This window comes from Balaenoptera ricei, chromosome 11 (assembly GCF_028023285.1).
Source record: "Balaenoptera ricei isolate mBalRic1 chromosome 11, mBalRic1.hap2, whole genome shotgun sequence".
Taxonomy (NCBI): Eukaryota; Metazoa; Chordata; class Mammalia; order Artiodactyla; family Balaenopteridae; genus Balaenoptera; species Balaenoptera ricei.
In genome coordinates, this window is record NC_082649.1 from 53,270,469 (window position 1) to 53,294,732 (window position 24,264).

Sequence of the window (24,264 nt, forward strand, 5' to 3'; positions counted from 1 at the left end):
TAGATAGAAGAATGCCAGGAAGAAGGGAAAAAAGAGCTTCTGGTTCCTTGAAGCAACCAGAAGCAGAAAGAAAGCTACAGAAGATTTATCTGTGGGCTTTAAGGTTTGTTTGACCATGGAACTGTCTTACTCTGTCCTTGGCCTCGGTTTACACCCTGCTTGAGTGCTGGGAGTTGCAGTGCCCGTGCCAGGGCTGTGACACCTCTGCTCAGAGGCCAGTGACAGGAGAAGGTCCCTGGAAGGTCCCTGCCTCTTCCTGTAACACAGTGAATTCACGCCTCCCAGGTTCAGTCAACCTGAGAGAGTTTTTCCCAAATGGAATAAGACTGACATTTACAAACGTGGGAAAAACATAAGGCATATTTATGATGAAAAGCTGGGATGTTAGGATCTAACTGCTTTCTTTACGGAGGAGCTGCCACTCAAACAATCTGTTTATACAGTTGTAAAAAAAAAAAAAAAAACCTACCATCTGAAATATTCTGCAATGCTAGCTTTTCCATTTTCTCCATATGCTGTTTACTGAAGGAATCGTCGTCACATTTCTATCTTGGCCTTTAATCACAAGATAAGGGAGGGTGACTTATGTGGGACTCATTTTCACCAGAAGCAGCAGGTCTTGAGAAAGAAGGTATAAGAGACAGAGAACAGCAAAGAGAATCTCTGAGTGGGGAAAAGGGATGAAGGTTGAGAATCTGAAGCTGTTTCTGGAAAAAAGCGAAGCTAAGCAGAAGGAAGAAGGCAACGGGGCAGAAAAGCCAAGAAGAGTACCTATAAAAATAGTGTCACCTATTTGACCCTTTTGGCCAAACCCCAAAATAGGAGGAACCAATGCAACTGGCTTATTAACTGACAATCCCCACAAATCTTAAAAGAGAATGAAAAAGTTATTGGAAGCGCAAGTTAAGAAGCACATATTAAATTCCGCTCCGGTTCCCCTCTCTTCAATTACACTTGTTTTGATCTCTGGCCCTGACTTATGTCCAAGGGCACGGGCATCATCCAGCTATTCCCTGAGGCTCTACCATCCTCGCTCCAGCAGCTCTGACCCCAGTGTTCTCTCCCAACGTGCCCTGCGCCCACCATTCGTTGGTACCCAGCTCTGACCTCGCACTAGAACATGCTGGTCTGGTCACAGGTGCCTGCACTGACTTTGAAGCAAGTTCCCCGCATCAAGGGTGCAAGCGAGGAACTACGCAGAAGCACAGGCAGCAGACTACTCTGCCCCCAGGACCACTTTAAGGTTCCGGAACCCTCCTCAAGCCCAGATTCCCAAGCAGCCCAGCCATCTCTGGAGCAGCCCTGCCTGCCTCTCCACGTAAAATCAGAGGCGCACATCTAGACTCAGGAAACCAGATGCCCACCTGCCCCACCCCGTCAATCAACTGCCTCCATCAAGATGTTGGAGGAGATCTAGTCACCAGGACAGAGGAGAGCTGCGTAACACAAGCCTTGACCAAAAAGCCAAGTTACTTTATTAATTTTAGCTACAAACCTCTTCATAAACAGAAGTTAAATGAAGCATTTCAGTCCTGCATATCTTAGAGGTAACATCAGAGAGACAGGCCCAGAGCCTGAAATGCATAGGTGGGAGCAGGTGAAGACTCAAGTAATTCTGGACCTTGGTCCAGTTGCTCTGCGTGTTTGAAATGAAATCAGGATCAGGGAGCAACATTTGCAGACAAAGGCTCCAGAGCCAACACATTCCCCAGAAGATGCAATGAGAGGCTACAGAAGATGAAGTGCTGCAAGACCACAAATTAATTTTTGATTCTGAAGAGGGGCAGAAGGAAAAAAAAATCAGTGCAGGGGTCAGAAAGCATAGAAACTTCAAGAACAATTCCCATGGATACCGGCTGTGCTAGGGGATCTGCACCCCCCGCCCCAGGCCCCTTGAACATCTAGAGGAAACCCTGACAGAGGTTGGCTTTAATGAGATTTTGATTTCCATCAACCCAGCCTGGCACTCCTTGGATATAACCATTATGTTTTTATCAGCGGGAGTCAGTCTGCTACAGTCACTATCAACCTCAAGAGCCCTGAGATTCTAAACAAACACATTTTGTGGTGACACTCCCAGGGTTGCCAGATTCTCTTATTCTGCTAGCTTGAGAGTCTGGAAATCCATTTTAACTGCAGGCAACTGTGATGCTTTGGATGCAGGAAGTAATTCCATTTTTTCCCCCAAATGTGTGGCACAGATTTATTTATTTATTTTTAATTTTTTTTTTGCTGCGTTGGGTCTTTGTTGCTGTGCACGGGCTTTTCTCTAGTTGTGGCTAGTGGGGGCTACTCTTCCTTGCGGTGCACAGGCCTCTCACTGGGGTGGCTTCTCTTTGTCACGGAGAACAGGCTTTAGGCACGTGGGCTTCAGTAGTTGTGGCACGTGGGCTCAGTAGTTGTGGCTCGCAGGCTCTAGAGTGCAGGCTCAGTAGTTGTGGCACACGGGCTTAGTTGCTCCATGGCATGTGGGATCTTTCCGGACCAGGGATCGAACCCGTGTTTCCTGCATTGGCAAGCGGATTCTTAACCACTGCATGTGGCACAGATTTAAAAGACACATGCAGAATGTTTTAAAACCTAAGGGGCTGTGTTATATGGAATGTAACTTTGGAAAGGGTTAAGAAGACAAAGAAACAAAATAACTCTTATGATGCTTCCTGCTCTATTCTCCAACCTTCAGCCAAGTTCTTTGGTAAAAATGGCTAAAAACACACAGAGATCAGCTCGGTGCTTTGTGACCACCTAGAGAGGTGGGATAGGGAGGGTGGGAGGGAGACGCAAGACGGAGGAGATATGGAGATATATGTATATGTATAGCTGATTCACTTTGTTATAAAGCAGAAACTAACACACCATTGTAAAGCAGTTATACTCCAATAAAGATGTTAAAAAAAAAATGGTTAAAAGGAAGGGAGGATGGACAAACGGGGCCAGGCCAGGGGTGGGACAGGGAAGAGCTGCAGAAGGCAGCATGGTGGGTGGCAGAGTGTCCGCGACACTGCTCGGTCTCCCCCTCCCCCCACCTCAATAGTCCTCATTTCAACCTGTCACCACATCTGAAATTCCACCTCGAGCTTTGTCCCGCCAGGCCCTTAAAAACCCCAGAGACACAATGAAAATCAGGAACAAAAATCAGAAATTTGCTAGAAAGCCACCCTGAAGAAAGATGTAAGGTATGAATTTTAGGAACAAGAAAATGGGTCAAGCTTCTATCCACTCATTCTCGGAATGAGCCTGTTCGGTCGCAGAGGCTGGACACACAATCTGGTGTGAAAGGGATCCTAGGAATCTTGAGAAGCATCCGGTCTAACACTGATTTGTACCCAAGCCCCAACGCACTCACCGAGGCTCCATCCAGATCAGGAAAAGTCAGGGAGTCCCAGCATCAGAGTCCCATTTTTCAAGTGGAGAAGGAAGAAGGAGAAAAGCAGATTGGGTGCCTTCACTCCGTGCCTCGACACACATGCCCCTCCCAGCCTGTATCCTGTACCTGAATGTTTTTCCTTTTGTTACAGAGGACATTGGTGGAGCCATCAGCAAAATTTAGTAAGGCCTGCAGATTAGGAAGAGGATTGTATTCATGTTAATTTACTGATTTTGACCACTGCGCTGTTATTACGTATGAGAGTGTCCTTTTTTTTTTTTTTCTTTTAATGAAATTTACACTGAGGTATATAAGAGTAAAGATATATATCAAGTCTGCAACTTACTCCTAAGTGGTTAGAATATTATAATAGGCTTATATATACAGACAGAAGATAATGAAGCAAATGTCAAAAAATGTTGGCATTCAGAGTATTTGGAGATATGAGGATTTTTCATACTATGCTTGTTACTTTTCTAGACGTCTCAAATTATTTCCAAAAAAAAGTAAAGAAAAAGAAGATAGACCTGCCCTGAGAAAATTATGATGTGAGCAGGACAGTGTCCCTGGCCCCAGTTTGGGGGACCCAGAGTCCGCTGGGTGTTCCATTCTGGACTGAACAAAGGACCCCAGGCACCTGCCACAGTGGGAAGATCCCACCTCTGGACGTGGCTCTGCCGTAGCTGGGTGGCCTCGGGCAGGTCATTTAACCCCTCTGAGCCAGCATCTCACTCACATGATGGGCATAATAATATCTACTTGGTGAAGATTTCAGAAAATGTGTAGCAAAAGCCAAATGCTGACAGAATCAGAGCTTAGTACATGATGGTGGGTATTACAGAAAGAAACCCGAATTACCCTTATACGGTTTACTGTAGGAAACCAACATCCCCGTTTTAACCTTGGTGAAAGAGGGAGGCAGAGGGGACTTGCGGGAAACGTGAAATACAGACTGTCATAACCCAGCTATACTTTCCATCACCTGAACTGCCTCATTTCTCATTAATTAATTGAACCCTGGGCAACAAAGCTCCATGAGGCTTCAATTCGTCTCTTAATTCTAATACTTTACAATTCTATATGACATGACCAATCTCAAGCCATTTTTACCTTTATCATTTAATTTAATCTTCCCTAATATCTTTCTATCTGCTTATTGATTAAACACTTCAAAAGGATTGGAGCATCTTAAGGGGGGTTATTATTATCTCTAGCTTCTTGGTAAAGAACTGGAAATGCTTCTGCTATGTATTCCAGAGAAATTCTCACACCGGGCCCTGAGGGGACAGGAAAGGGGGGCGGTGAGGGCGGGTGGCCAGAGAGCAGGAGGTAAGGCGGGTGTCCATCAGGAGAAGGTGTGGAGCCAAGTGTTGGGGGACGCACTCCACAGGCACAGTTAGAAACAGCGGACTAGAGGCACATAGCAATGAGTCTTGCAAACACAACACTGAGTGCAAAATTCACAAACGGAATGCAACGGAGAACGGGGCGCCAGCACGTCTCAAAGTAGCTTCAGAGTATTCATGGAAACACGTTAAATTGTGCATAGGATGGCAACTGCTAATGGGTAAAACAGAAATAAAAATATAGCCCAAGCGAGGTGGGGAAGGAAGAAGGGGTAAATGGAGAAGCGCTCGGATAAAAGGCGAGATGGATGGATTTAAAGGAGGAAGGCGATGGCAGACAGACACACGCATGCGTACATCGGACAGCGCGCACTTGCAGCCCCGGGCGGGCCCCCGGAGGTCTTACCCGAGGCCCCGGGCCTGTGGCTGGGCTGGCCGGCTTGGTGCAGGCTCTGCTGGAGCAGGCTCAGGCACTCCCCAAGGCAGCTGAGGGTGGCAGCAGAGGTAGCTTTCAGGAGCAGCAGGTCCTGGTCCAAGGCAGTGAGGGGCCCGGACCCCGGCAGAGACTCGATGGCATGCACCAGGTTCTTCTGCTGTCCCTCCACCTGCGTCATCATCTGCGGAACGGGAAGACAGCGAGGAGGTGAGGGTCGAAGTCCTCTCTTCCACAGGCGGGGAGCCAGCGCTTAAACCACCGGCGTGGATGAAAGTGCGGGGAAAGTGGTGAGAGACGGCATCACCACCCAGACTGCCAGCAGCGTGGGAGACAGCTCGGAGGGTGCTTGGCGCACATCCCTCCTGGGATGATGCAGGCCTGGGTGAAATCTACCTGGGTCCATCCACGCAAAGGCACGCCTCTAGAGCTCTGATCACAAGAGGGTTTTAGAACTTTAGAGCTGAAAGGGACCATCGGGGCCACCTGGGTGTATCAGTTTACAGATCTTCGGAAGGTAATAATAAATATACTAAAAGTATAGAAGTCTTGTGACCAACTTTAAGGTCCTTGGACCACGGAAGGTTATCTGAGACAGTGGAAGCGGGTGGCTTTGCCTCAGAGCAAGGTTAATTCCATGCTTTCCTTCCAGCTGCAATCCATCCCTAACTCCCTGGCAGTCCTATTCGAAGTTCAAGAAATAGAAGTGACATCTGGGGCTGGCATTTGTGGGGGTGAGACCAGACCGAAGCCAGTGCCGACCCACTCCGACCCCAAAATGCTACAAGAGCCCGCGACTTACTTAACACCGTGTGTAGGGTGACAGGAGGAGGAGAAAAACTGGGAGTTCTAGAGCCAGCCCTGCTCCATGGCTGAAGCTGTGACAAACCAGTAACCCTGTGTTGTGGCCTGGCTTCAGTTCGTAAGCTATAGACAAGCAGTGTCTCCTTGGACAAATAAGGAAGGAGAAAGGAATTGAAGAACTAGAAAAGGACTTCACTGGTGATCTTGTGAAGTTCATGCCCCTCCTGTTTTACAACTTATCTCGCTAAGCAAGATGATGAGCATAAATTGCATGGCAAACAAATAAACAGTCGAGTTGATACATGGGGGAGCTAAAGCAGCCTGCGCAAGGTCACAGGGTCACAGGTCAGCATCAGAGGCAGGAACCAACTCCTGTTCTCTGGACTCCGGTCCACTGTTCTTTAAGCATCCCTCACAAAAGCCATCCTTAATTTGAAGCAACCGCTCCTGCTTTGTCACTGTCATCCCAGGAGGATCCTTGTTACCATCAAGATGCCACCAGCTGGGAAGAAGCAATACTTCTGTAAGGACTACTGGACTTGGACACATAACTCATCCCATGCTTGGGCTTATTTTTCTATTTTCTTTTGAAGGCAAATATCTGCTATTTCCTATCACTCTGTGTAGTCATCTCCTTAAAAAAAAAAAAAAAAAAAAAAAAAAAAAGCTCCCCCATTGCAATCCTACTTACCAAAATCGGTGCCATTACTTCAAAAAGATTTTTAAAAATTTCAACATTAAACATATTACACGCCCAGCCTCTGGCCATGTAAATTATTTTTTGCAGATTACAGAGGTTATACCTAGCCATTCTGGCTCTTAAAACAGTACCTGGGGCATAATAGGAGCTCAATAAGAATTCATTTCTCCTTCAGGTCTTTGCTGAAGAGCTGCCTTCTCAGGAAAGCTTCCTGAACCACATAATTTAAAATCATATGTCCAACCAAAATCCTGGCACTCCTGTGCTCCTTCCCAACTTATTTTTCTCCATAGCACTTACCATCTTCCAACCCAACTTGTAATTTACTTATTTCTTATGTTCATCTGTACTAGTGTGAAAGCAAGGACTGTTCTATCTGTGCTGTTCACTGATGGATCTGTTTAAAGAATGAACGAACCCCCAGGGTCCCTTTTTTCTCACTGGGGCTCAAGAGAGTCTGTTTACGACACAAAGTCTACACAAATCATTATAGTCTATTAGGACAACATGGCTGAAGATTCAGTAAAAATAATACCTCTGTTATCAGTTTAGGTTTGCCAAGAAAATGGTTAAATTTAACATTGAAAAAGATAAAATGTTTTTATATTCTTCGACAGTCAACTCTACGTAGAACTGCTAACGTTTAGGGAGAAGTTGATTTCAAGCTACTTGTTGTAGTCAGCATTTCTGTAAATTCCTACCATAAAATCTTGTCTTAGAAAAATGATGCGTTGAAAGGGAAGAAGCAAACATAATGATGGAATGTAAATGTATTATGTTCTGGACTATTATGGACGATACCATAATGCTTAAGAGAAAAGGTGAGTAAAATGAAGTCATTAACTATGGAATATAGTCCTTTTTAATCAACGAAAAGAAGAACTGTATTCCAATTATATAGTATAGGATAAGTACTTGTTATTTCACAAGCATAAAATATGCAAATCTCAGGTAATAAAAACACAAAAGTGACTTCCAGAATCTTCTACCCTATTACGACAGAGGCAGGTTCCCAGAGATGGAAGGCACGTATCTGCTCTCTAGAATGTATTCAACAGTGTTTATCGGAGCCTGTTGCCAGCGCCAAGAGGCAGGACAGCCTCCAGCAAAGGACGTCTGAACCCGCAGTGGGTGGATTTGACGTTTACAATGACTGCAGCACGGCTGGCACTGAGTGGGAGGGGGCAGGGGTGCCACATGCCCCACAAGTCAAGGCAGAACTTTCCTGCTCAAAATGCTGAGAGCGCTCCCTGAGTGACCCTGTGCTACAGACTCACCAGGGACCAGACACTGGATGGATTTCAGCATCTTTCTTGGTCAACTGAGCACTAAAACGAGCCTAGCACAGCGCGTGACACACGGGAGACGCCAACAGTCATTTTCTCCCCTTTTCCATGTGACGCAAAACAGAACTTTAGTCTTTAAACACACAATCGATGCCAACCTTCACTTCCTATTAGCATCATCAGGCTCCAAAAGAAACTGAACGAACCCTGAAAGCAACGCAGGACTCCCAGCCTCAGCGCTTGTATATCACGCTTATCACTGCTTTAACTTTTCTCACACTGGGAGGCACTGATGGAGAACCTTCATCAGACTTGGGAAGAACAAGTTTTAGCTGTTTCCATATCTAATTTTAATGAAGGGCACACATGAGAAGATGTCGCAAAGCTGTACACGACAAAAACACCAACAGCAAGGTCTCAAAGCAGCTCCCTCTGCCCTGCAAGCTTCCCACACCCTCAACACAAGGGCAAAGCACGGCCAGTGACGGCCACCAGCCTTTGAACAGCTTGAACCACTAATTACATAAGTTTCAAGTCAGAGCTCTAAACACTTCTTCTGAAGCACAACATCAACCATGTGTGGTGTTTAAAAACCAAAAAAAAAAAAAAAGCACACATTTCATTTCTTGTGGCGTTTGGCTTCTACAATCAGGGGTATCACCACCTTGTTAACACAGGTGCAAAATGGGACCCCCGTGAAATTTCAGAGATCCACCCCCTGGGAATGTCAACTCTGAGGTTGTGAAATAGTCTACCTTTAGGTCAAATCCAACTTCACAGGGAAGGAAAAATGCTATGGTCCACTTCTCATAGCACAAACAACGGCATGTGCACTGCAAAATCAAAGCATAGGTTAATGCTAAGAAAGTCAGTGGCTGCAGATTTCATGGTTTTATTTCACTGAAGCTGAAACCAAAGCTGAAGGCAAAGACCAAAACCCAGTGACATCAGCTCAACAAGATGAGATCCTGCTAAAGAGGGAACTGAGGAGGGGGCAGCAAGGGGGCAGCGGCTACACTTGCTCTCGCCTTGATGGCCTCAGACTGTTCTGACCTGCAAAGCTGGGTGCAGGTTTTGAGAGGCGCCGGAAAGGTCCAGTCCTGACAGGCTAGACATCCACGAATACCAGCTCCTCACTCATCCATCTGTCAGTAACCAAAGCAGCAGCGTCACGCTCCGATTTCTTATCCTAATGTCACCAGGGCTGCCGGCCTTGCTTGGCCAAGCCTTCTGGGCTCACAGACTCCCCCAGACCTTCAGTAACTCAATCCCTCTTGCCTGGAAGGAGAACAAACAATTCGATGCCAACTTCAAGGTGGCCTTGGTTTGACATTTGTCCTCAGCCTGCTGGAATTCCAGAGCCCCTTCTAAGTCTCCTGTCTGGGTCAGGGATCAGTCCTTGGCTAACTCAGGCTTCAAAGACCTTAGAACCAAAACTAACTAACTAGCTAACTAACTAAAACTAACACTTTTCTCTCCCTCTCTCTCTCTCTTTCTCTCTCTGTCTCACACACACACACACAGAGCTTACTATCTCCATTAACACAGATTTACTATTCAACTACCCTCATTAGCATTACTTAAAAATTCCAGACTCCCCACCCCAGAAATGGCTTGCCGGCTCCTTACAGAAACTTCCTGAAATATCCATCAGCTCTTCAATGGAAGCCATCAACATAACAGTGTGCACCCTAAAATTTGTTAAATGCCTTGTCTCAAAGTCTTTGCCTTATTTCCACCAATCCTGAGCCGTTGTCTCTTGATCCCAATCAAGTCCCTGTATTGTCAACCAAAGTTCTAATTCTCGTATCCAGACGCTGCCCTCCTGGCTGGGAGACACTGCCCCATGGAGGTGGCATTTCCCCCACAGCGTGAATAATAAAGTCCCTTGGCCTTGTCATTAGAGGGTGGTGGTGACATCTGGAGAGGCAACATCCCAACCTCTACAGCCTTTCTCCATGTTTCTGAGTGTTGGGAACCCAGTTAAGTCCTGGCCTCACCTGAACAATTACTCCCTCTTGCTGAGTCGCTTCCCTGACTCTCAACCTGCCTCCTGCACTTCCTGGGCTTTGTCTGTTGTTCCAGCTCTTGGCATAACCAAAATGTTAACAAGCCAAGAGTTTCCTTGAAGCAGGGTACCGGGTCCCTTTGCACTGCTCTCCGTGGTCCCAAGCACAACCCCACGGAAGCCAGTCCTAAACATTTCCTGGACTCCCAAATCTCTCTCCAGGCTCATCAGGTGAGCAGACAAAGAAAACCCCATCGAGTGGGCAGATCTTCAAATCCACACTACTTGACAGGAGTAAGAGAGTGACGGTGATAATAAGGAACACAGATGAGCAGGAGGAAACAGGGTCCCTCTCCAGGGGTGAGGCTGCCGGCTACACAGATGAGGTTACAGACAAAGAGGAAGAACAAGGTGACAAAACACAGGACGAGAGTAGAGAAACCAACGTAAGGAACATATTACTCTATACTATAAACCAAGGGAAACCAAAATTCCACATTGTAAAGTATCCAACATCAAAAGAACCTACCGTCTTCTAGGCAGAGGAGTGAATTATGATGGAGTTACTGTTGCCTGGGCATATGTAAATTTAACCATCTGAAATACAGGCCTTAATCATCTTGTCATCTTTGTTGAGTTTTTCAAATAAATAGTAACATGGACAGTTGAATTTTAAATTTAATTTGGAAGCCTAATGTAGTGAAAATTTCTTCAGAGATATTGCTCTGAAATTCAAATTTCAATAAAAATTTTAGTTGGAAAAAAAAAAAAGGGAAAAAGAAGGGAAGATCTCCCAAAAATTGACCATTAGATCTTTGATGACCTAACTACATGTGTCCACAAACTTCTATAAAAGGCCAGGGAGTAAATATTTAAGGCTTTGCAAACCACTGGATCTCTGTGATGACTGCTCAGCCTGGCCCCTGCAGCTGGAAGGCAGGCAGAGTTCCCATGTAAACATTTGGGTGAGGCTGTGCCCACATAAAACTAGCATTTGACTCATCTCGGTTTGGATGTCAGATAATTCTCTTTCCTCATTGAACGTGTGATTTTATTGGTTCTTGGAGTAACTGGTGATTTTCGACTGTATCCTGGACATTTTGGCTATCATGTTAGGAGATTCCAGGTCCAATTTGTATTTTTTTAGGAGGCAATCACATGTTTAGGTTGAGCACACAAGCCCTAGCCTACTTTTATGGCCCATGGTTTCAATGACAATCTAATTTCAGACACTTTGTGGTGCTATTTTGATCTGCTTGGTTTATCTCCTGTCCCGGGGTCTCCACTGGTCCCTGCTGGTCTGCCTGAGAGTCCAGACCTTCCACACAGGGGACAGGTGCCTGTTTTGGCAGGATCCCCCTTGCCCTCAGCTCTGGGTGGGGGAGGGGAATCTCAGGCCTGAAGTCATTTTTATGCCTTTGGGCAGAAAAGTTTGCTTTCCTTTCAAAGGTATATAAGTGCATACATGCTATTTCCACTTCCAAGTTGAAGGCTGCTTCCTAAGCAGATCTAACTAGCCAGATGGAAGAGGGCCAAGCACCAGTCATTCATTGTTTTGGTTACAGAATTTATTCTCTCTTTTAGAAAATTGACAGAAGAGAAGCATTCATCATTTCTACATTTTTACCTACTTTCTGGATTTATACCCACTTTGCTGGACCTCAGGGGGTACGACTGAGGCTGACTGTTACCAGATGACTTACGTGCTGACTCCAGATCTCTCTGTCCACCCCCACCACTGGGAGGCCGGACGGGCTACTGGCATTTTTAGTTCAACATTCTGACACGTGGCCTTTATCATGCGAGACTAGAGGAAGAGAAATGAAAGAAAAGAGTGGTTGAAAGGCCAATCCAGAGATGAAGGACATCCATCCTGGTCCCTCCATAGTTTCAGTATGAGAACATGAGTGTTACCAAGAAGTCTCAGTGCTATTAATACAGCAGCCCATGCCATCCAAGGCAAAAGGCAAAGGCAAAATTCTGAACTGCACACGCACATACTCAGAAACACTTTGTGAAGATATGGGGATGAGTCCCCACATTTCTTAAAAACGGACTCTTTTCTGTCTTAGCTTCACCTTTGGCTTTTCTACAATCATTTCCTCGCCACCCCCAGTAATAACTCCACATTGCTCAAATATGAAATGCACATTTTATCTTTACCAACTCCCAAAAGACAAACCCATACTGAACTGTTCAAGAACTATGAGATCATAAACAGAAAAACAAACAACCCAATCAAAAAATGGGCAGAAGACTTAAATAAACATCCCTCCAAAGAAGAAATACAAAGGGCCAATAGGCACATGAAAAGATGCTCAACATCGCTAATTATTAGAGAAATGCAAATCAAAACTACAGTGAGGTACCACACCTCACACCAGTCAGAATGGCCATCATCAAAAAGTCTACAAATAATAGATGCTGGAAAGGGTGTGGAGAAAAGGGAATTCCCTACACTGTTGGTGGGAATGTAAGTTGGTGCAGCCACTGTAGAAAACAGTATGGAGGTCTCTCAGGAAACTAATAATAGAGCTACCCAATGATCCAGCAATCCCACTCCTGGGCCTATATCCAGACACAAATCTAATTCACAAAGATACATGCACCCCTATGTTCATAGCAGCACTATTCACAAAAGCCAAGACATGGAAGCAACCTAAATGTCCACTGACAGAGGAACGGATAAAGAAGATGTGGTACATACATACAATGGAATACTACTCAGCCATGAAAAAGAACAAAATAATGCCATTTGCAGCAACATGGATGTAACTAGAGATGATCATACTAAGTGAAGTAAGTCAGAAAGAGAAAGACAAATACCATATGATATCACTTATATGTGGAATCTAAAATATGACACAAATGAACCTATCTACAAACAGAAACAGACTCACAGACAGACAACAGACTTGTGGTTGCTGGGGGGTGGGGAGGCGGGAGAGGGATGGAGTGGGAGTTTGGGGTTAGTAGATGCAAACTATTATATACAGGATGGATAAACAACAAGGTCCTACTGTATAGCACAGGGAACTATATTCAATATCCTGAGATAAACCATAATGAAAAAGAATATAAAAAAGAATGTGTGTGTGTGTGTGTGTGTGTGTGTGTGTGTGTGTATATATATATATATATATATATATAACTGAGTCACCTTACTGTACAGCAGAAATTAACATAACACTGTAAATCAACTGTACGTCAAAAAAAAAAAAAAGAACCATGAGATCACAGCATTCATGCGCAAAGGAATCTATGGCTGTCAAGTCTGTCTCCTTTATTTTGCAAGCAGGAAATCTGGGTTCAGAGAAGCCAGGAGTCCGTGCTGAGGTCACACACAGCTTCACCTGTAGTGGCAGCCCTCACTTTCCTCCTCAGGGGCGGCTCCACTACGAGGCATGGTCTGATATACTTCCTCCTCTTTCCTTCTCTTATTCGGGAAGCACAATACCCTTTCTGACGGTGACGTTTCTTCCACTGTCCCTCACCCCACCTTTTCTCACCACCTGGAAACAACTTGTTTTTGTTATTCTGATTACAAAAGGCTGACTCACACCATCAATCACCATCCCAACAAAATCAGAAAGTAAATACAGTTCTAAAGAAGGAAGTAAAAATTACCTGAAACCCTACTTCTCAGAGATAAGCCCTAACATTCTGGTATTACTCTGACTCTTCCAATTTATACACACACACATGTACACACACAGAGTATTATTTTATTTAACAGGATATCCCTTATATATAATTGTATAACCTTTACCACTTGAAATGCATCACCTCTTATAGCTGGGAGTTACTTCAAAATACTCCAGTGGTGTTGGTGGGGGAGAGTATGAAATGATACTGGCTTTGGGGATGCTGAAGCTGTTGGTGGTGACATGGAGGTTTAATATTATCTTCTCTAATGTTTTTACATTTGAAATTTTTCAAAATAATGAGTTTTTTTTAAATAGGGAGGAAATACATCATTATGGGTTGAATTGTGTCCTTCCAAAATTCATATGTTGACATCCTACACCCTCAGTACCTTAAATGTGACCTAACTTGGAGACAGGATTTTTTTTTTTTTTTGCAGAGGGAAATATAGACTTTATTTTATAATAACTTTAAATGAAGTATAATCTATAAAAATATTGAATCAGGTGTGTTGTACACCTGAAATTAATAAAACATTGTAAATCAACTAACTATACCTCAATAAAAAAAAAATTATTAGAAAAATATAGGAGTTTCTTGTAGAATTAAAGATGATGAACAACCAACTCTCAGAAAGGACAAGAACAGGGCTGAGATTTTGGGACTCTCTGCAGCAAAAGCCTGAGGATCCCATCTTTAGGGGCTGCCATGAAGGGTTCCAAAGTTGCTGCACATGTGCATGACTCCAATCACATTTTTTCAAATTCTCAGGAACGAAAGTATGATTGGCTGTTACCAAGGAGTTTCAATCCTTGCTGCAATCAAGAAGAAAGGTTCTTTGCAGAGGTCATCAGTGTAAAATCAGGTCATTAGGGTGGGCCCTAATCCAATATGACTGGTGCCCTTAGAAAACAAGGAAATGAGGACCCAGACATGCACAGAGGGCGGATGAGAGAAGCCGTGGGAGAAGACTGATTTATAAGCCAAGGAGAGAGACCTGGAACAGACCCTCACAGTCCTCAGAAGGCACCAACCTGCCAATGCCCGGACTGAGGGCTTCTAGCATCCAGCGCCGGGAGACAAAGTACCAGTCGGTGGTACTTTGTTACCGCAGCCCCAGAAAGCTAATACACACGTCACAGACGTCTTTCCACAGATCTCACTGTAGTGGCTGCATCATGGAAGAGCTTTTCACTCCCAGCAAAGTCAACCCTGGCTCTGGAGCAGAAGCTCCTTGCATGCAATGTCACCATCACATCTTCTCGTGGAATTTTTGCTAAAGGAAAACTGAGGTGGAGAATGCCTCTTCAGAATGAGGTAACAGAAGATGCTGACACAAACGTTAAAAAGTATAATTTTTTCACTCCACCTGTCTGTACTGAATGTTAAGTTGGTAATGAGGGGTGCCAGGTACAAAAGGAATCATCTCTTATCCTGTTCTCAACGAAAACACCATAGACCAACAGAAGGACTTTGAGTAGAAGGTAAAGGGTCAGGAAATCACTGCCTTGTTTCATCCCTCATCGCTCTGTACCTCTGCCTCCCTCATACAGGCACAGCCGCGGCAGGGTGCTGGATGTGAGAAAGGCGCTCACCCTCACCAGCACAAAGCTGGCCTCCCAGGCACGACGCCCACGACCCGGGCTTTGGTGGAAGTGCCACCCACTGCTGGTTTTCATTATAAGTATCTCTTTTTTTTTTTTAACAAAAACAATACTTATCACGGAAAAAAACCCCACACATAGTAAAACAGAAGAAAAAAATACCCATAACACATCCCAAACTAGAGAAATAAATATTAAAATTTTGGTATACATACTTACAACAGTTTTATGCACAAATATGTACTTTTACTTTTTACGAAAGTGGTTGCACATCATAATACTGCTTTTTTTTATTCCATATACCATGTTGAATTGTAACAATACTATTTACGATACTGCAGGTCATTCCAGCACATAAATGGGCCACAATTTATTGCCCAATTCTCTATCGCTGGACCTTACAATGAGGTCTAACTTTCTTCTCTGTGACAAATTACAATTCCACAAACTTCTCTGTAGGTAGATCTCAGCATAAATTTGTAATGATTTCCTTAAAATAAACTCCTAGAAGAGGAGTTGCTGAACTTAAGCGTACTTAACGTTAATTTTTAAGGCTTTTGAGAAATACTGCCAGCTCACTATCGAAAAAAAATTGTTATCAATTTGTTTTCCTTCAGCAATGTGTGAGCTGTCTTCTTTCTTATTAGCACTCTCTAAAAATCATCTTTTTTTCATAACCAATTTCATAGACAAAAAAACTCAAAAAATGAAAACCAGTAATTTTTTTTAATTTTAATTCATTACACATGTCCCTGTATACTATGGGGCTAAAAAAGGTTAAGAAATTTCCACATCTAGTAACGAGCAGTAAATAAGCCCTAGAGACCTAATGCACAGTATAATGAATATAGACAATAATATTGTACTATAATCTTCAACCTTGCTAAGTGACTAGAACTTAATTATTCCAACCACTAAAAAGAAGGGATAATTATGTAATGTGACAGAGGTGCTAAATCTCACTACAATGGCAATCCTATTACCCTATGTACATGTATCAAATTAACATGCGGTACACCTTTAATTTACAGAATGTTATATGTCAAATATATTTAACAAAAAAGAAGTTTCCATATCCAGTAAAGAAAATTCAAGCAAATAAGACTAAAGGGAGTCCAGAGAGCACGCTCCCTTCATCAGGGTGGAAGCAGCCGTGTGGATAGGGGGGTGGGTGTAGGGCAAGGGACAAGGTGGCCCCAGCGATGGAAGGAAAGCTACACACAGCCCTGGCTGGGAGGGGAGGGATGACCAGGAGAACCAACTGGATTCAGAAAGCTCACGAAGAAGCCATAGCTCTCTCCTAAAAGGTCCAAGGACAAAGAGACAATGGGAAACAATGCCCGAGGTGCCCACACCCTCCTCATGCCAGAGGGAGCGTCTACCTGGACCCGATCCTACTGCCTGCTCTGCCCCCAGGACCCACTGGATAAGGGCAGGACTGTCCACCTTTGCCACGCTCGCCAAGCAAGGTCCTGTGTCTGATCTGAACCCAGCATCTAAGCTGAAGAGGAAAGCAGAAAGCAGCTCTTGGCTTTCCCACGTTCCTCCTCAACTTCTCCATCTACTTCCGGTACAGCAGTCACACCAGTCACAGCCATTGACATGAATCATAGAAGCAGGGCCATTTCACCTCCGGACCAAGGGGGAGCCTTACAGTTTACAAAGTGCTACCACACTCATCATCTCTCACTCTCCCAGCTCTGCCCTGCTCCCAAGGCAGGCTGGTCGCTGTGATTCTTGTTTTACACGACCCTGGGGCCCAAATCATAATCCATGCAAGTGGAGATGTGAGGACTGAAGTCCAGTGTCCTGGATCCAAACGTCTCTGCCCCTCTGCCTCACTCCCAGGAGGCACGCAGAACGGCACTGCCCTAGACGATTCGTGATCACAGCACACACGCACACGCGCGCGCACACACAGAGATGCTCACCCGGCAAGGCCTTCTGCCTAAAAGGAATTAGATGCAATTCACTCTGAACTGAAAGAGAACAAGTTAGACCACAAAGTCTTCCTGGGTAAAATCCCCAGAAAGAAATCCTGATTCATAAACAAAGCCTGAACAACAAAGGGTAAGGATTTGTCCTGCAAATGGTGTGGAAGTTTCACTCAAGTGTTTAAATATCTCTCAGAAGTCCCCTCATCAGAAACTGTTAAATATACATCATGTATAAAACAAAAACTAAAATGTTGCTTTATTGATCCATGTCAGAAGCCTTCTGGTCGACCTGCCATTTCTCAGCAGATACTGGCTGGTATATCAGGTTTTTATCTCTTGCAGAATGGAACCTTACAAACCAAAGATCAACGAGTATGAAATTAAACCACTTTCCTGAGTCTGCTTTACCTTTATTCACACTCATATTCCACGTACATTCTCGGCCTATCTCAGAGAACCTCTAAGTTTCTGGATATGTAATCTCCATTTGGGGAAATTCGAAGGTTGTTCTAAGAATTCCTGGGAAAAAAATAGCCAATAGACATCTATATCTAACTTCAGGTTGGTAGCACGTACTTATCTCACACTAGGCCGCAGCTCTACCTACTAATGCCTGTTACTCTCTTTCAAAACTTAATCGCTGTTTTTAGTTCAAATATCTATGCAAAGCAGCAGACAAGAACATGACAATATAGTTCTCTTTTCCAGCTAAAATGAATTTCACTAGTGCCAATTATTTTCAGGAAAGAAATGCATCTCCAAAGGATACTTGAAAGAGGGGGACAAAATTGTACAAGAAAGTCACATCTCCAGGCAAATCCTTTACAGCATCTGAGCCTTGGCAAATGAAACTCTGGAGAGACAAATGCATTTATCAGGAATCTGCTTCATTAATCTGAAAGGGAAAATTATGGTAAGGGATAAGCCACCAGTAATTAATATTTATTGTATCCCCACTGGGTAAATGACACTGCAGTCACCATTTTACAGAACAGAGAACACAATTCCTGCACACAGACTGCTTACAATGTAATCCTCCAGGTGCTCAAATACGAGCTAGCATAGTGATATATAATATACAGTGCTTTACAAAAGAGCTAACACCCCTCACAGGTGCCTGCATTGGAAATTGCTTTTGCGTGATGGAAATGAACTGCCCTGGACCCATTCCTATGCCTTCTCCACTCTCCCTCATGACTCTGGCATCCAGTTTTTAAGGAAGTATAAGAGTGTGTAGTCCATGACCACTATTCACATGAATAAACATGCAAAGGGAATTTATTATAATGATTTCCATACATGTCCATCTCCAGGGCCCAGCCTACTGAGAGAATCAATCAGTTAATCCACGACCACACACACTGTGAGAAGGGCCCACAGGATCTTAATTCATCAAAAGACTCTATTCACAGGAGATGCCTGACAAACGCTGGATGGATGGGTAGATGGATGGATGGATGGATGGATGGATGGATGGGTGGATGGGTGGATGGGTGGATGGGTGGATGGGTGGATGGGTGGATGGGTGGATGGGTGGATGGGTGGAGGAGGAAGAAGGAAGAGAGGGCAGTGAAAGGAAGGGGATGAAGCGGGGTGGGGGGGAGGGAGAAAAGGTAGAAGGAGAGGGGAGGAGGGGAGACTACCGAGAAAGCAAGGGGGGAAGGAAGGACACAGCTCCAAAGTTTCGGGAAGTGTAGACAAGCTGGCAAGGTCCTCTAGCAAGTCCAAGAACTCCCTTCCAATGCCCCTAGTCTGGAGCTGCTACTTCCACTCAAGGAATTAATGATATTTCTTTCTGTAGCCTGTGACCTTAGACCTTCAGCCTTAACTGTTAGTCCTCCCTGGAGGACAGAGGGAATGGGATGTTTTAACTGCACATGAGACATCTCCAGGCACACAACAACCTCATGTTTCTTACAGCCTCTATTAATCTGTATGTTCCTAGGAAAAACAAAGCCCTACCTGAATGGGCTCTAGGCTCGACCATGGAATATCTGCTTCCTGATTGTCTTTTTTGTCTTTTTTGTAGCACAGTTGATTTACAGTATTTCAGGTGTACAGCAAAGTGATTCAGTTATACATACATATATATTCTTTTTCAGATTCTTTTCCATTATAGGTCATTACAAGCTACTGAATGTAGTTCCCTGTGCTATACAGTAGGTCTTTGTTGTTTATCTATTTTATATATAGTAGTATATATAATGGTGTATCTGTTAATTCCAAATCCCTAATTTATCCTTCCCCCCTGCCGCCTTTTCCCCTTTGGCAACCATAATTTGTTTTCTATGTCTGCGAGTCTATTTCTGTTTTGTAAATAAGTTCACTTGTATCACTTTTTTAGATTTCACATATAAGTGATATCATATGGTATTTGTCTTTCTCTGTCTGACTTCCTTCAGTTAGTATGATAATCTCTAGGTCCATCCACGTTGCTAAGTAATATTGCTAAGTAATATTCCATTGTATATATAGGTACCACATCTTCTTTATCCATTCATCTGTTAATGGACATTTAGGTTGCTTCCATGTCCTGGCTGTAGTGAACAATGCTGCTATGAACACTGGGTTGCATGTACCTTTTCAAATTATAGTTTTCGTCTTTTCTGGATATACGCCCAGGAGTGGGATTGCCAGATCATATGGTAACTCTACTTTTAGTTTTCTAAGGAACCTCCACACTGTTCTCCATAGTGGCTGCACCAATTTACATTCCCACCAAAAGTGCATCTCCTGGTTAAGTCTTACTCTTTCTTCAGACTCAGCTTAGACGTTACTTTCAGCAGGCAGCCTTCCACCATCTCCCAAAAAGGTCACGATCCCCATCACCCATAGAACACATCATGGTTGTAATTAAGCGATGTGTTATGCTAGTACTTGGTTCCTCTCTCTCACCCTTATGAGCCTCTGAGCTCCACGAGGACAAGGACCATGGCTCTTTTGTTCACTGTTGCTTCTCTAGCATCTAGGACAAGGCCTGGGAAACTGCAGGCAAAAAATACTAGTGGAAAGAATGAGTGAACGAATAGATGAAGGGGAGCACCCAGGCATCTCTTAAGAGCTGGGAACAGCCGTTCTCCTCCCTTCAGGCATGAAAAAAGACAGGGCAACCTGAGACACATCCACATGAATAAAAGGCCCAAACACCATCTGAGTGACAGCCATGGGCTTTCAAAATTGACAAGGTAAGGAGGCACCATGCCAGTTCTGGGGACGAATAGGAGCAGGTTAACTGTTTCCCTGCCACATCTCGTCGGGAAACTGCAGTGGTCACGTGCCTCCCAGGTATGGCTGATCGTGGTCATAGAGAGTGTTTAGCAGCAAAGAGCGTAAATGGACCCACGCGAGTTCAAGGAGAAGGGGATCCCTTCATGGATATGGGACGGAGGTGCCTAGCGTCTCCTAGAAAGGACCACTCTCTGTCCTGCAGTGATGCCACGGTCTCTCTTCTCCATCCCTCCAGCCTCTGTGGTCTCTGATGTCGGTACTTCTCTCTCTCCTTTTACTCCCCTGAAAACTTCTTGCACTTGGACAAATCTCAACAGAGGCCCTGGAGCCACATCGACCCCATCTCACAGGTCTGACTTCAAATTTGAGAGAAAGTGAATATGACGGGCTGGTCATGGGTCGGATGCCTGCCCTGGTCCAGTCAGCTGACACCAGGGATGTGAAGAATGGTGTCATGTGATACCACAGCCCTGCACACACAGACCAACCCCTTCAGGATGGGGTCTCCCCTCAACCCACTTCTCTTTGTGATTTTAACCTGATACAGGATTCTGACATGCATGAGATACAAGGATGCACACTCTTTACAAATAACTTAAAAACTCACTTCACAGGAAGACGTATGTCTCAGCTGGAACATCAGTCAACGCTTTCATCCAAAACACTTAGTTCAGTGGTGAGGTGTTTCCCTAAACATGAATGCCACGCTCACACAGCCTCCTGTCCGAGGGTTCTAGAAGTTTACTAACTTCTTATAAATGTGTATGATAAACACCCAACTCTAACTGAGCTCAAACCCCCCCACCACTCTCTTATCTGTGATACCACCTCATAACGCAAGGTCAATAGGGTCCCACAGGCTAAAGGGAGCTTAAGAAGAGAAAGGGGCCCAATCCCCTGTCCTCTCTCAGCTCACACCTCTCCTAAGACTTTCCAACGTCTAGACGACAACCCCCAAGCTGTGTTACCTATTAGGTTCACGGGTCCAATGCCGCCCTTAACTTTGTGGAAATTAAAATTAGCACCAAGGAGCTCTGGGTTTTTTGACATTAGCCAACACTCCCTCAAGAGCCCTCTGGAGTTTCCCCTATGCAGCTGTGATGAAAACAGTTCTCTTTTTCATGGGAATAAATTCTTCTCTTCCCATCACCCAACCTGAGAAAAAGAAAATGTCTGGCCCTGGCAATGACCTTGGAAAGTACAGGATCTGAAAACAGAACTAGGTGTAATTCTCACAGGTGGCTTGTGTATCATGCCCCTGTCTTCTCGTGAATATTCCACCTCCTCGGCCAGCCCTGCACTCCTTGACTTTCTCTAGGTTACATCTTACCTGGAAATCCTTTCCTCCTCTTCCCTCATGGTCAAGTCCTACTAGGCTTCCAACGCCCAGCTCCTGAAGTTCCGCGCATCTCCCAGGCAGAAGTCACCAGTCACCACACCCCCAGCCCCTCGAACCCCCCATGAGTGCTCACCTTTTTTCTTTAAAGTTCTTGAGGTCCGGGGAGCAGCCCCACGCCCGTGTGCCCCTAGCACCTGGCTGGGAATACCAGTTTTCAATGATGTTCTCACTAGATGCATTCCCAGGCTTTGGGCCATTGTTTCAGGTTCCAGGTTTGTTCCTTCCCAGTGAAAATGCTCTGCTTCCATTGTTATATTTGTGTCAGTAGTTGGGGCTGCCTAACTTGGGCTAAGTCGGGCATTTACAGAAGAAAAAATGCATTTTCTCCTTCAATTCAGAAAATACTTAAAAATGACTATTCCCCCTTAGGCCCACCTGTGTTCCGTTAATTCACCAGCTTTAACCTAACCTTTTAGAAAATGTATACTATTAGCGACTCTTCCAGATACTGTCTCCTGTTTCCCAAATGCAAAATAAACACAGGCTGTAATTCTTTCCACAACTACAATGTAAATACATATTTCACCCCAGGGATAAATTGGCTTTATTTTCATGTAAATTTAGTAGCAATAAAAGGTAACCCTTGGGCGTGAGGAAATATTCATGTTTCTGACTGTGTGTGTTACCTTCCACCCCACTCCAAAGCATCAAAAAACAAAGAACTGGGAATTCCCCGGTGGTCCAGCGGTTAGGGCTCGGCACTTCTACTGCTGGGGACCCTGGTTTGATCCCTGGTCAGGGAACTAAGATCCCACAAGCAGAGCAGCATGGCCAAACAAACAAACAAAAACTACTTATCTAAAGTAGAGCCATTCCTCTAGTAAAAGTTTAAAGTATTGCTTCAAACTGACATACATGCTAGATTTTAATAGAGCTGCATTTATTTGGGGAACAATTTCCTCAGCTTTGAGATTGGCTAATCTGAAGAACAATGACCATTTTTACCCTCTCCGGTGCTGCCCCCTGCTGACAAAAGGATGCACACCCTTGCCAGACACTGCCCCCCACCCCCGAAAATGGCAGCTGCAACAAAATAAGCCCGATATCACTTATACGCGGAATCTAAAATATGACACAATGACAAACCCACAGCCAACATTGTCCTCAATGGTGAAAAACTGAAACCATTTCCACTAAGATCAGGAACAAGACAAGGTTGCCCACTCTCACCACTATTATTCAACATAGTTTTGGAAGTTTTAGCCACAGCACTCAGAGAAGAAAAAAAAATAAAAGGAATCCAAATCGGAAAAGAAGAAGTAAAGCTGTCACTGTTTACAGATGACATGATACTATACATAGAGAATCCTAAAGATGTTCCCAGAAAACTACTAGAACTAATCAATGAATTTGGTAAAGTAGCAGGATACAAAATTAACGCACAGAAATTTCTTGCATTCCTATACACTAATGATGAAAAATCTGAACGAGAAATTAAGGAAACACTCCCATTTACCACTGCAACAAAAAGAATAAAATACCTAGGAATAAACCTACCTAAGGAGACAAAAGACCTGTATGCAGAAAACTATAAGACACTGATAAAAGAAATTAAAGATGATGCAAGCAGATGGAGAGGTATACCATGGTCTTGGATTGGAAGAATCAACATTGTGAAAATGACTCTACTACCCAAAGCAATCTGCAGATTCAATGCAATCCCTATCAAATTACCACTGGCATTTTTCACAGAACTAGAAAAAAATTCACAATTTGTATGGAAACACAAAAGAACCCAAATAGCCAAAGCAATCTTGAGAAAGAAAAATGGAGCTGGAGGAATCAGGCTCCCGGGCTTCAGACTATACTACAAAGCTACAGTAATCAAGACAGTACGGTACGGGCACAAAAACAGAAATATAGATCAATGGAACAGGACAGAAAGCCCAGAGATAAACCCACGCACATATGGTCACCTTATTTTTGATAAAGGAGGCAAGAATATACAATGGAGAAAAGACAGCCTCTTCAATAAGCAGTGCTGGGAAAACTGGACAGCTACCTGTGAAATTAGAACACTCCCTAACACCATACACAAAATAAACTCAAAATGGATTAAAGACCTAAATGTAAGGCCAGACACTATAAAACTCTTAGAGGAAAACATAGGCAGAACACTCTATGACATACAACACAGCAAGATCCTTTTTGACCCACCTCCTAGAGAAATGGAAATAAAAACAAAAATAAACAAATGGGACCTAATGAAACTTCAAAGCTTTTTGCACAGCAAAGGAAACCATAAACAAGATGAAAAGACAACCCTCAGAATGGGAGAAAATATTTGCAAATGAAGCAACTGACAAAGGATTAATCTCCAAAATATACAAGCAGCTCATGCAGCTCAATATCAAAAAAACAAACAACCCAATCCAAAACTGGGCAGAAGACCTAAATAGACATTTCTCCAAGGAAGACATACAGATTGCCAACAAACACATGAAAAGCTGCTCAACATCACTAATCATTAGAGAAATGCAAATCAAAGTACAATGAGGTATCACCTC

General features: G+C 44.1%; 1 protein-coding gene across 2 annotated transcripts in view; it reads right to left on the reverse strand.

Moving 5' to 3' along the window:
• Nucleotides 1–24,264, reverse strand: part of OSBPL10 (oxysterol binding protein like 10) — a 377,400-nt gene that overhangs the window by 77,842 nt on the left and 275,294 nt on the right. For both annotated transcript variants that reach the window (XM_059939069.1, XM_059939068.1), the window contains exon 5: nucleotides 5,120–5,330. In XM_059939069.1, coding sequence (XP_059795052.1) covers nucleotides 5,120–5,330 — 211 coding nt within the window. The remainder of the gene's footprint in view (nucleotides 1–5,119; nucleotides 5,331–24,264) is intronic.